Below are 12,836 nucleotides of genomic sequence, written 5' to 3' on the forward strand. Positions count from 1 at the left end.
ATAAGCCAATAGGCTCACCCCTATGCCTGCCACGAACGCTTCACCAACTTAGGCTCTGATCGACCATATTAGTGGGGTGAACCTTAGCCTTCTGAAATCTATATCCTTTACCTAAAACATCAGGGGATTAGAAATGAAGGCCTGCAGCACAAAATTCTGATTCCAGGTACAGAGTTTCAAATCAGAATATTCTAATGTAAATTTTCCTATGATTCCAGAAATTTTAATTCTCAAAGGTATTATATACAATTATGTTCCTGAAGACTTGGGGAAAATCAATTTTCCCTAACAAGCTAAAAAAATTCTGAGTCTTTTTTTTTTTTGTATGCCAAAGGAAACTGGTAATACAACCACCCTTCAGTCTGTTCAGAGCATTGTGCTCAGATTTGCTTAAGATTTCAATAAAGCACACATCACGGGTTCACCTGAACCATGAACAAACTAGTCAGCTTTTTAAGATTTCAGTTTTCAATCAAGAGGTTTTAATGTTGGCTAGCTATTATCCATTTAAAACAATGATATGTTTTCTTCACAGAGCTGACTTTCCTTCTTTTTAACACAAATAGCAAGCCTAGTAAGACGGACTAACAGTGGCATTCTCACACACACCTACAATCCATTCAGGTTTTAACTCTGACCAGTTAAAAAATTATCAAACTCCACTCTTAAATTTAAGTCAGTTTGTGTTTTTAATTGAAAAGGCATTTATTAAAACATTTAAAAATGTCTGCTCTATGGAAGATATGTTGGTTATAAAAACGTTCAATTCTTGACACTACCAATATATGTAACACTCAGAGGCTGTTTCATAAAAAAAAAATTACTTCTTTTTCATTACCTGTAGTTTTAGTTATTTTAATACTAAATGCAGTATTTTTAACACTAAGTTGCTTAAAAAGGAGGAATAAACTGGCCTCCTCGTTTGATATCTGAATTACTGTGTATCTTCTAATAATGGTATCAATATTACACATATTTAAAAAAATATTTTTAAATGACCTGCTTTCTGTTTATGTACTGAAACAAATCTATGAAGTTGACAGCATGCTTTGACACGATTGATTATAAATCTCTAGGATCAATTTTTTAAAATAATCTTTTAGGTAACGTGCAAGCAGTCTTATGCAGAAATGGAAAAGGCTTTTGCCTAACCAAAGAACACACCATGCAAAACATAAATGAAAGAAGAAGAGTACTGCAGAACGGAGCAGTAAGTAGCTCAAATGAACCATATGGGCTTGTAGAAGAGCAAATAAAAACCACACGAGGACTTGGGTTTCATGGAAATCCCAAACTGAAAAAATTCATTATCCCAGCACCTCAAACTATTTCTGTCCCTATCGATGACTTATGTCAATTCCTTATCTTAGCTACCAATGGGCTCTGGGAAGTTCTGGATATAAAGGAAGCCACTGCACTGACAATGACAGCATTTCACGTGTATACAGAAACACGTTCTACCACAGGAAACAAACTGTCAACATCCACGGGGCCCCTGCTTTCCCCAATCAACGAACAAAACGCATCTAAATCAGAAACCAATATCCACATAGTATTTCAGAGCAAATCTGAATTTGAAGAATGTGTGTCAACTACAAATTCAAAAGAAAGGTCGGACTCAAAAGATTCTGAACATTTCACTTGTAACCCTGGTCCCTGCAGTGAGAAAGAAACTGATGAACCAACCAGCATGGACAGTGTGCCAAAAGATGCAAGTGACAAAGAAAAAAAATCTTACCATAAGAGTTTCTACGAAGGAGCTGCTGAGTACATTAGCCGTGAACTTGTGAACGCTGCTTTAGCGGCTGGCTCCAGAGACAACATTACAGTTATGGTAATACTGCTCAGCGGAAGTGAGTATCAGTTTCAAATGTAAAAGTTAAAGTTTAGATTATCCAGAGAACAGAAACATGAAGACAGTTCTTCAATGAACCAGATACTAAGACAATACATCAATATCACGCAAATCATTTTAAAGAATGTAGTGAAGAAAATACAAAAGCATATTCTAGGTGATGCGATACCATTTATGTATGTGCATTGTTTCATGCCAAAAAAGAGAGAAAAACCAGCACTTGCTTTTCATACCACTTTATTCCAACCTGAGCACCTCAATATAAAACTAAACACTGGTGAACTGTTGTCCTTGCTAACTCTGAATGACTGTAAATGGACAAGTTCGGCTAGCAGTTCAACACTTAAATAGATTAAATCATCTCCAACACATGGTAGATTTCATGTAACGAAAATACCTAAAACAATTAGTGCAATATACTGAACTGATCAAAATAAAATGAACTTTGGAAAACAAGGCTGCAAGATTGTTACTAACATATCCAATACTTATGTTACAAATTACCGGTACATTGTTTATTATGGTTCTAACCAGGTAGGAACAACTGAAGCCCCTTCCTTTCAAAGAGGCAGAGAAGGAAAAAATTAGCTGTTTTAGTAACTGTACATTTTGTATACTTTTAAGCAACTCTTAAATATTACAGAAAAGTAATAAACATACATGGAGACTACAATGCAGTACCCTATTTACAGTACAGCTGAAGATCAAATTTAAAATAATCAAGTTTGAATGTACATAATTGTTAGTGCATTGACTATATTTATGTCCAAAGGGCACAAAAGCCCCCTCCCTACCCCCAAACAACAAAACCTATGTAATGGCCAGCAGTGATTAAACAGAAATCAGACACCTGGTTTCATTTTTGTTGAAGAGCTCACATGTTTGAAGGGAACACCATCCTTTAAGATGCATTTTTATCAGTTTTCATATTCCTAAAACAAGATGGGATTACATTTGATTTTTTTAAACCCCATTTGAAAAAATAACAGGATTGGCTATAATTTAGGTGCCACTAATATTCATTTCTCCCCCCAGAAAAGTGAGACTGTCTTCTTGTGGCTAATTTGTTAAAATGTGGAATGTATACTTTTAATATGGATCCTAAGAGAAATTATAGGTTGCCTGAATATGGTAGTTAAGCATAAATCTCTTTAGAACCTCCTTCTAAACAATGTTTTCTTGAAAAGCCCAAATGAGTAAGTTCCAAATCTTTTTCACAGAACTGGCTGGTTACCTGTGGGTTCAGAGTCATCTGTCAATATCCCTGGTGAAGAGAAATGAGTCCCCCTAACCTTCCAAGGAAACAAGTTTACACAAAGCTCTCATTTCCCCCTTCCACTGCTGAAACATTAGTCAGAGGGCCACATGCATGTTATTAAAAATTAAGTTCAAAACACTTAAAATAATTCTGTATTAGAAACTTGACTCTATCGTAAGTCTCTTCTTTTTGGAAGTCATACTGGGCTGGTTAAATGCTCCAATTCCACTGTTATTAACATTTAGGAAGCAGAAGAATATTCCAGCTAGTTTAAACTGGAGGTTTAGTTACTACAACACTGACTCCTGGTTGGCTGTGTGGGTTCAGTAAGGTCTACTCCTCTTCCTCTGGCAGAATTTGCTCCTGGATTCTGTGGTTCATTCTTTGGCAACTTTTTAGCTGTAAGATAAATTATCAAAACAAACGCCATTAGAATATTCACAAGAGAATTACTTTATTTGCTTACTTGTAATCTTTCTTTCCAGTTAGGTTACCCCTAAGTGTCATATAACCATGTGTTCACTGTTTTCAAATGTTTACTAAGTATCTCTGAAATACCAAAACACTGATCACTGTCCTTAGGGAGTTTAGTAGGTTGAGGGAAGGGTAAAACTGAGCCAGTTGAAGACACATAATTAAAACTTGACTAGAGATATATTTAATTTTTTGTATAGAGTCATTAAACAATACCAGAAAAAGTTGTACTTTATTTCATCATCATTATTACTACTGTTATTTAAAGAATACCTAAGTTACTAAAGATAATGACCAGCCAATGTGTTTATAATCAAGAAGCTCAGCCCCTACCCATCAGAGATGTCTGGACTGCCACAAACTTTTTGGAACAAGTCAGGATATAAACAAATACCATCTCCAGTGGAACTTGTCCTCTACTATGCAAATTATTACCCCAACTCATGACAGATCACAGCTCCTGTTTTCTTCCTGGCTTACAGACTTCACTTCAAACGTCTATCATTTTCCTCTCTTGTGGCTAATTAAGAATTAGCTAATCTGATTCGTCAGTAGCTCTGCCTGATAAAAATGGACTTGATCCTGACAGCTCTATTTAAAAAAAAAAAAAAATTCCAATTCTGAGTCAGATAACCATGGCCTGACACATTTGGAAAAAGCCCCACAACTGGCGGTTATGGCTTTCGCTTTGCTAAGCCCTGTAGTGCTAATGGCTGTTCTCTAGACTGTGGCTCCCACTAATTAGAAAATTTACATGCTAGATGTAGTCTGCCTGGACCCCAAGATCCTGGATGTGTTGGGATTTATTAAACATTAAATACCTTTAAGAGCACATACTGTAAGGGTGGCTAGACATGCTGGTCTATCAACCATGGGGACAGACCACTACAGTAAGACTCCAGCTTTACCTTAGCCTTGGCTCAGGCTCCACAAAAGCCAAACATGCTCTACTTCAAAATCTAAATGCCTCGTTGTGTTCTGGATCTTTTACCCTTTATTTGTTGTAATATTCCACAAGAGCACTAATCCTCTTTAGAATCCTAGATGCTGGCTGGGCGCTGGATCTGGGAGCCAGGAGCGCTGAGGTTTGGGAAGAAGCGCCTTCACCCTTGGTCTACTTCTCTAGGAATGGCTGTGGCAATGACAGTGTAAATGGTAACAAAATGGTAAATTTCTAGTCAAATGTATTTACAAAGTCTGGAGGGACAAAGAGTAGCTAGCATTATAACTTTACTATAATTAATACCAAGATAGGTTTTGGACTGAGTGACCATTTCTCCCTTTAGCATACTTCTCCAAGGGCTTTCTGTAATTAGATGAGTGAAATTAGGAGGCTGAAAGAAATAAACTGGAATGAGGAGCCTTTAACTTCTATTGGTTAATTTTTATTGTGTGAAGATAAAGTAAAACACGCCTTTGGAGTCTCAAAAGAAGTAGTCTCCTGTCTCCTATCTTAAAGAGTGTTACCAAAGTGAAGCTGGCACTATCTGTTTTGTACATAAATAATTGCAGCTGATCAATCTGACTCTAAATTGATGAGCACTGTGAGAAGCTAAGTATCCTGAACCAAGTTAATGAAGATATGCAATGAAAGAAGCCACTCAAGACCTTATCAGATTAAAAGCAGATGATAAATTTATTGTAGACTCTCTCCTACTAAACAAGTGGGAAGTCATCAAAAGTGAAAACATGATAAACAGGGAGTTCAAGATTTGCAGATATACACTATATATAAAATAGATAAACAGTAAGTTTATACTGTAAAGCACAGGGACCTATACTCAACATCTTGTGGTAACTTATAATGAAAAAGAATATGAAAACAAATATATGTATGTATATTTATGACTGAAACATTATGCTGTACACCAGAAACTGACACAATATTGTAAACTGACTATACTTCAATTTAAAAAAAAAGTGAAAACATGAGTTTACTATGTGATTTACTTAACTTACTAATAGAGAAGCCAGAATTCAATTTATACTTGAAGTTTCCTTCACGGAAAGAAACATTCTAATTTCAGAAACATAACCGAAAGCCCTAATATGTAAGCTACTTTCTGACTGAAAATATAACCTTATTAGCAAGTCTGAATAAAAGGTACAAATCAAATAAAGCCCATCTGGTGGAGCCTTAATATCATCAGAAAGATTTAAAGTTCAGCCTGATTTGAGGGACCTATTATCTCCTCGTTTCCTGTTACTTTTCAGATGTGGTTCTGGGTGTATAGTCTGTCTTATTTATTAAAGTATACACTGTCACATAATCCTTCACAACTGTGCTAGTATTTCCCTAATAAACTGCAAGTCTGAGTTTCTCAGGAAAATATTTTACCCAATAAACAGGCAAGTTTTTCCCTAAATGAAGCCACCATCTCGCTCATCTACCGGCAGCTCTTTCTCGGTTTTCTCTAGCCTCTGAATCAGCCTTTATACTGGTTAATTTGTAGGACTCCAATATAAAAGAATACTTTTTATTTGGGGACAAGGATGTGATCACCGCTGTACAATAAAAGATGCTATGGGATGAGATGAGTGCGTGGCACACGAACAGTGTGAAGGCAGGAGACAGGGAGAGCCACCAGAACAGACCTCTCCCTTAGAACCTGCACCTTACAATTAGGAGAAGACTAGGGTCAATAAAAATGCATTTGTTATAGAAAAAAGGAAGCTTCCTTGTAAGTCCTCAAAGTCACGACCTATCATCAACCACTGTGTAGCAGTAATCATCAGCTGAGGGCACACAGAGGAAAGGGGAGAGCACAGTGAAGAACCAAACACCCTTGGCGGCAACGAAAAGAAAAGTGTGGGTGCCGCTCTGCCTTCCCTCCTCCTCTCTGAGCCTCAGTGCTCTGAGACTTTCTCCATCGCAATATTTGCACTAAAACACTCTGTCAACCTGTACACTTACGTGCATTGTACTTGCCTGTCTTATGTTTGTCAATAATCAATGATTTAAAAAGAACTTGAAAAATAAACAAAAATAATGTTCTGTTCGGGGCAAAGGCAAGGTGAAAATAGTTACTGATCAGTGGGAAAGAAATCTCATTATGCCTACATGTTGCACTGAAAAAATTACTGAGTTTATCTTCCTTTTATATAAAAACTGTAATAGAAAAACATATTTATCCAAAATTTTCAGTGGTATCTTCAGAAAAATCTATCTGCTTGAGCCATCAGCTCAAAGTTCAGGCTCTCAACTCACCAGAAAAATTTTAACAAAGTGTTACAACCTAATGGGTAGTAATTTTTCAAATTTAACAATATACCTAACAAAGTAATGCTTTGTGGAGAAAATCTAGAATAGTAAGTAGTATAACCATTAAAAAAAAAATCCAAGAATTGAAAAAAAGAAGACAGTCAAACCAAATGTACTCCCAGGTTAATCTGTTTTACCTGTATTTATTGTCTGCAAAAAAGTTAATCTTACCTATTGCCATGAATATTTCATTTACATTCATTGATGTTTTAGCCGATGTCTCCATAAATAATAAACTGTTGTCATCTGCATAGGCCTGTGCTTCCTGTTTAGAGGATAAAAAATGAGACACATCTTTTGCACATACTATTACCACACATAGTATTGCATACAATCTTGTTACAGAAAAAAAGAGGCTTCCTTATTACTGCTCCAACTTGATCACCTAAAAGTGGCAACTGTGTAATAAGCAATTATTTCTAGTTAAAAGTAAAGCAAAGCTAAGAGTACTGTGAAGTCTATCATTCCTTTTTGCCGTAAGTTCCTGCACTATCCCATCCTGCACCTTCTGGTCGCACATTAAATCTGCCTTCAAATGGCAAGTTTGAGGCAGGGGCGATGATCCTATTCTAAATAAAACTCTCTGATCTCTGCAGCAATTTTACCTACGCTCATTATTTGCAATGAAGACAAAGGGGAAACCAAATCTTTAACACTGGCTTCAACCACTAAATGGCACCCTTATATTTAATTCTGAATGACTTCCACAAGCAACATTTTAATTTTGAATATGTCATGACTCATTCCTTTGAAAATTCTGTCACTACTCTACATTTCTATCGTGCTTCACAGTTTACATGTATTATTACCGCTGATCCTCACAGCTGTTGAGAAGAACAACCAATTATCTTCCTAATTTGATTTAAAAAAAAAAAAAAAAAAGAGGTTCCTCTGCAATGTGGTGTGACAGGGCCACTTCTGACTAAGATTTAAGTGCTCCACCTACCACTCTGTGCTGGGGAGGGAGCTACCTTAGAAACAGTAGCAGATACTATACCTCACACGGCTCTCACCAGAATTAAAGGAAGCCACACGTGCAGCACGCTCAGTTTAATACCTAATGGTGCAAGAAATATCACTGCCTCTCTCCCGGTGCAGGTGCTCCATCGTCAAAAAAGACAATTCTCTTATCACTGATATTATATGTATACTGGCCACAACCAAACCTCTCTGGTAGAGAAAGTGAAGAGCCAGAGAACAGGAAGTTTAAAAGTGTCAAACTAGAGACATTTGTTTTGTTTTGAATGATTGTATTTTCTCTACTTTGCAGCAGCGAACACGCCTAATTAGCTACATTAGATAACATACAAATTGGATCTCTTAAAAGCCTTTATTTTTGAAGACCCCTTTAAAAACAAACACATAGGTTGTACGTGTAAAAGTGAGTATGCACATATGTGTTGATATACAGATACATAAATTTAAAAAAATGTTAGGAATACTGACTTCTATGCAGGAGTGGAGGGATTAGGTCAAGAGGCAATCATCTTTTGCTTTGTATGTTTCTGCACTGTTTGTGAACAATTATTTCTTCTGTAATTGTTTAGGTCAACAAGATCTTTGAATCAACATATATTATAATTACATAATGATATTTAAAAAATGCAGGTTTATCATGAGATTTTATTACATACAGTACATCACATTTCTTTAAAAGTGTTCTATTGTGCATGGTTTTAAAGTTGTAACTATAATTTAAGTGTGGATATGGAAGAAAAATATGTGCTTACAAGTGAAAGTTAATTCAACGTACCTGGAAGTCCACAGCTCTTTTATTTGCGAGGTCAGCCTTATTTCCTGATAAAGCTATTACAATGTTAGGACTGGCTTGCCTCTGAAGTTCTTTAACCCAGTTTTTGGCTCTGGCAAAAGACTCCTGAGAAACAAAGAAACAGCTATTCGGCACAGGCTCAAAAAATGGTTAGGGAGCGTCTTTGTGAGAAGAGACTTTAAAGACTGTCAGTGTGACACTTGGAAGGAAATTATTAGGACTATTTTATTATTTGAGACACTTTCATCTTATTTTTTAAAATCAGCTTTTCTATCTCATAAAAGCTTTGGCAGAAATGTCATGCTTAGCTAACAAAAAAAGATTTTAAAAAATCTTTCCTGTAATTGAAATTCTGCATACCAAAAAAGAATACTCAGACAAGTTCCACTGGAGAATGTGTTTCCACGTACCTCATTTGTGATATCGTACACAACTATGGCTGCTTGTGCTCCTCTGTAGTACATCGGTGCTAGGCTATGGTACCGTTCTTGACCAGCTGTATCCCATATCTCAAACTTTACCGTTGTGTCATCAAGACACACGGTTTGGGTTAGAAAAGCAGCTGAAAGAAGAAAATGTCTGCAATAAGTTTATCAGTTTCCTCCTAATATTTCCATACTATAGAAAACACCTGGAAACCTGATACACTGCACACCCACAGTTAACAGTGGCTTTAAATACCTGCAAGAGCTATGCTTCAATGCTAGATAAATATATGCTCACATATAAAACCTTTGTAGCAAAATCACAGATTAAAGTGTTTTCTACATTCTTAAAAAGTGTTGTAATATTAAATAAGTTTATTAATACAGCTCTTAAATTATTTTACAAATTGTAAATTTAAGAATTTTAAATGGTAAAATGATTTAAGAAATATATATATTGATATTCTTGAAAAAACGGGGGAGGGTGGATCAGCAGACCCACCTCACTACCATCTGTACTGACAACCCCATGCCACCTGCGCCATTGCCCCGGGGTTTACTGGCATACTCTGGGGATTTAGTTCCAGTCCATCATCACTAAGTCAATTTTTAAAAAATATTATTTCATCAAACATTATGAGACTTTAGTTGTTAACTGTACATTAAACATTAACTCATAGCTCTTTCATTCCTTGCCTCAAGGATTTTTTGATTTGTACTTTTTCATCCGTTCTTTTCTCAGATTTTAATACATAACATTTTATAACAATACTTTTGATTTTAAAATTAAGAGATTGCTGTCATATCTTGCAAAGAATTACAGTATTGCTTATTTCACAATCGCTTCATGAGAAAAGTAGGAAGTAAAATGTCTATTATGAACATGACTCTCTTGGCTCTAGGAATAAACATCACGAAAGACACCACATGGATACTCATGAAGAACCACTGATTTGTTAAGAGGTAGGTTATAATCAAGTGAATCGAACTTTAAAGTATCAACTATTAGGGTAAATTTCTAGGTTTAGTTAGTGGCACTGAAGATTAAACAAGACCCACACAGAGCCATTTTCCCCAGCACGCTGGCCAACGGTCAGCACACCTTACAGCTCCATTCCTTCATTGACTCTGGTAGTTAAACCCTGCTGCTCTCATCCACCAGTGGCTGATAAGCTTCTTCCTCTTTCAGCTCAAGATGTATTCAATTCCTCTGAAACTGGCACAGAATTGTTATAAAGTTCTCTAAAACTCTGTCTTATCATGCAAGAGAATTAGGATCTATTCCTGTAAATTGTAGCAGTTTATTAAGTGATGTCAAACTTACGAGATTCACTAGTTAATACCAACGTGCTGAACATGTCAAGTCTAATTTGATATTATATCTCTTTTATATTAGACATAACATTTTTCATGGTTTTTTCTTTTTATTAGGTCAACTGGCAGCTGTGCTGGCTTTAGTATCAGCAACTATAATCTTCTCAATTTTGCAAACATCATAATTGGAAATGTCTTTATTTTGACCTAAATTCAAATTAATACTTCTGTGAATTCTCACAAGTGAACTATACTCTATTTCAAATTTCTTTTACCATACAAAATTACCAAAAACATCCATTTTTTAAAATCCTGTATTTATGGTAAAGGATACCAAGAAAGTACTATGTCATTTTTTCAGTCATGAAAGGTTCTTATGCAGAATTAATAGTTTTAAACATTTAAATTAAGCTCTAAGACAGAACTCCTTTTTAATAAAAGAGGAAATACGTAAGGAATGGATCACAAAATACAACCCTTTTCTCACAAGTATAGTTTGATACAACTTGAAAAACATTGGATTACAATTTGCATTCAGACTTTGTTTTCTCTTTTCCATAACCACAAAGTACACTGCTAACAAAAATATTCATTTACAGTTCCATAAGTCAATTCTAGGCTCAGGGAAATAATTATTAATAATGCTGCCTTAAAGAAAATATAATCTGATTCTCAAACCAGTTAAAGACATCACAGAAGGCCACCAATCTTTTTTATAAATGCATGTATAAAAATGACAAAATACAGGAAAGGGAAATTTCCAACAAATACATTAAAAGAACAATAGTCCATGCCCAAGTAGATTCTTGAAGAAAATACAAAGCTATTATACCAGTAGGCTAAAAAAGAAAAATCATGTATTATTTTAAAAAATTACTAAAGGTCATTTGATTCAATACCCAATCCTAACACACACAAAGAATTCTTCCTTAAAATTTATCAAGTGTGCATTCCATCCTTAAGCCTGAAACCAGCATTTTGCTTAGTAGCAAAGCTCTTAGGCAGTCTCTCTAAACCTAGAAACCAAAGAATGACCACTATCAAGATCATGTAATATCACTTCAGATATTCTTAAAATAAAGTAAGAAATTATTAGAAAAAGACATTACTTGGAAGAGGCAAGACAATGAAAATCCAAAGGCATCAGTTAAAATAAAAAGATAGTAAGTTTTTTAAATTGGTTGGAACAGATCAAAGTCATAGGCTTACAATACACAATGACCAGGTTTTCAGCGTTATGCTGGGACGAAGATGGATCCTAATCAAATTAACCAAGAACAAGAATTATCAATTCACCCCTCAGATCCTCTTAGAAACCATCCTTCATCACACCCTTTCAGTAGGTCCTACCTTTGGGCTCCCAGAGTTGCCTGTGTAAGAACATGTTTTACACTTCTAAAAATCACTAGTTTACACATTATCTTTTTCTTCTCCTAGACTGGGAGTTCCTTGAGAAACTAGCTACTCTCGTCCATATCCAACATCTAATATAAACTCAGTTCATGTAAGTGTTCAAACTGGTTTGCTGAAGTTCATAAAAGATATGTAGAAATATTTTGGGGCTATTTCAGTAACATTTGACTAGATACACAGTTCCCAAATAGGAAAAAAAAAAAATAGGTATTTCAAAAGGCCTCGCTCTTCTCAAGTTATTATGTAACTAGCAGCATCTCAAACAAAATACCAATAAATCTTTTTAATTTGATAACACCATCCTGTTCACGTGGTATGATAAAGAGAGTGTAATTTGGAGGGAGGAGAAAAAGACCAATATTAGAGGCCAGGGGACTGAGTTTTAGGGCACATCAAAAACACATTAAGACCATGTAAAAGTGCTGTAGTGCCACAAGGACAGAAATATGACAGGAACAGGATACCCCAGTACTGTAAGCATTATGTACCGCAAAAGCATCAAGATTTCCCCCAAATTCTCAGATTTTCAAATGCTACCAAAGTTTTTAATCTCCCCCATAAAAGTCAGTGAAGTATAGCTGACATCTTTAAACACTTGGTGCTTCTAAAAATACATTACTGGTCATTTATAAAGTCATAAAAATAAATTCTAGCACTCAAAATATAAATTACTACATAAATACTGTAGTGACATTAACCAACCACAAACTTACCTGAATCTGCAAAACCACTTTAATTTATCCAAAACGTCTATTTTCTGGCTAAGAACCATCACTTTCTTAGACCTCTTCATTTTCTCTTCACTTCCATCACCAGCACTAGCGGTTGGTTTTCTTTTCGGGCCCATATTTCACAAAGAAACAGCTTTTATCACTTGGAGAGTTACTGTGTACGCGACGACAGAGAAAAACAAAGCTGCGTTGAGATGCGGGTGCTGGCCTGTCTAATAGGCTCCCACTTTGAGCTCACATGATCAGTTCCAATTATCTGCAAGCCTGGCAGCAAGCAAGTAACATTTCAGTCTCAGCAAAAATACAAATCACTAGATGACAGACCTCAGGGTC

At 35.7% G+C, this 12,836-nt stretch overlaps 2 protein-coding genes across 5 annotated transcripts in view; one reads left to right on the forward strand and one right to left on the reverse strand.

Annotated features, from left to right (window-relative positions):
* PP2D1 (protein phosphatase 2C like domain containing 1) overlaps positions 1–2,308 on the forward strand; it is a 14,542-nt gene extending 12,234 nt beyond the window's left edge. For all 3 annotated transcript variants that reach the window (XM_032488732.1, XM_032488728.1, XM_032488736.1), the window contains one exon: positions 1,104–2,308. In XM_032488732.1, coding sequence (XP_032344623.1) covers positions 1,104–1,876 — 773 coding nt within the window. In that variant the 3' untranslated portion in view covers positions 1,877–2,308. The remainder of the gene's footprint in view (positions 1–1,103) is intronic.
* RAB5A (RAB5A, member RAS oncogene family) overlaps positions 2,076–12,836 on the reverse strand; it is a 27,963-nt gene continuing 17,202 nt past the window's right edge. For both annotated transcript variants that reach the window (XM_032488742.1, XM_032488747.1), the window contains exons 3-6: positions 9,031–9,182; positions 8,603–8,725; positions 7,021–7,114; positions 2,076–3,512 (exon numbers count right to left, since the gene is read on the reverse strand). In XM_032488742.1, coding sequence (XP_032344633.1) covers positions 3,397–3,512; positions 7,021–7,114; positions 8,603–8,725; positions 9,031–9,182 — 485 coding nt within the window. In that variant the 3' untranslated portion in view covers positions 2,076–3,396. The remainder of the gene's footprint in view (positions 3,513–7,020; positions 7,115–8,602; positions 8,726–9,030; positions 9,183–12,836) is intronic.

The sequence above is a fragment of the Camelus ferus genome, chromosome 1 (genome assembly GCF_009834535.1).
Source record: "Camelus ferus isolate YT-003-E chromosome 1, BCGSAC_Cfer_1.0, whole genome shotgun sequence".
In the NCBI taxonomy this organism is placed as follows: Eukaryota; Metazoa; Chordata; class Mammalia; order Artiodactyla; family Camelidae; genus Camelus; species Camelus ferus.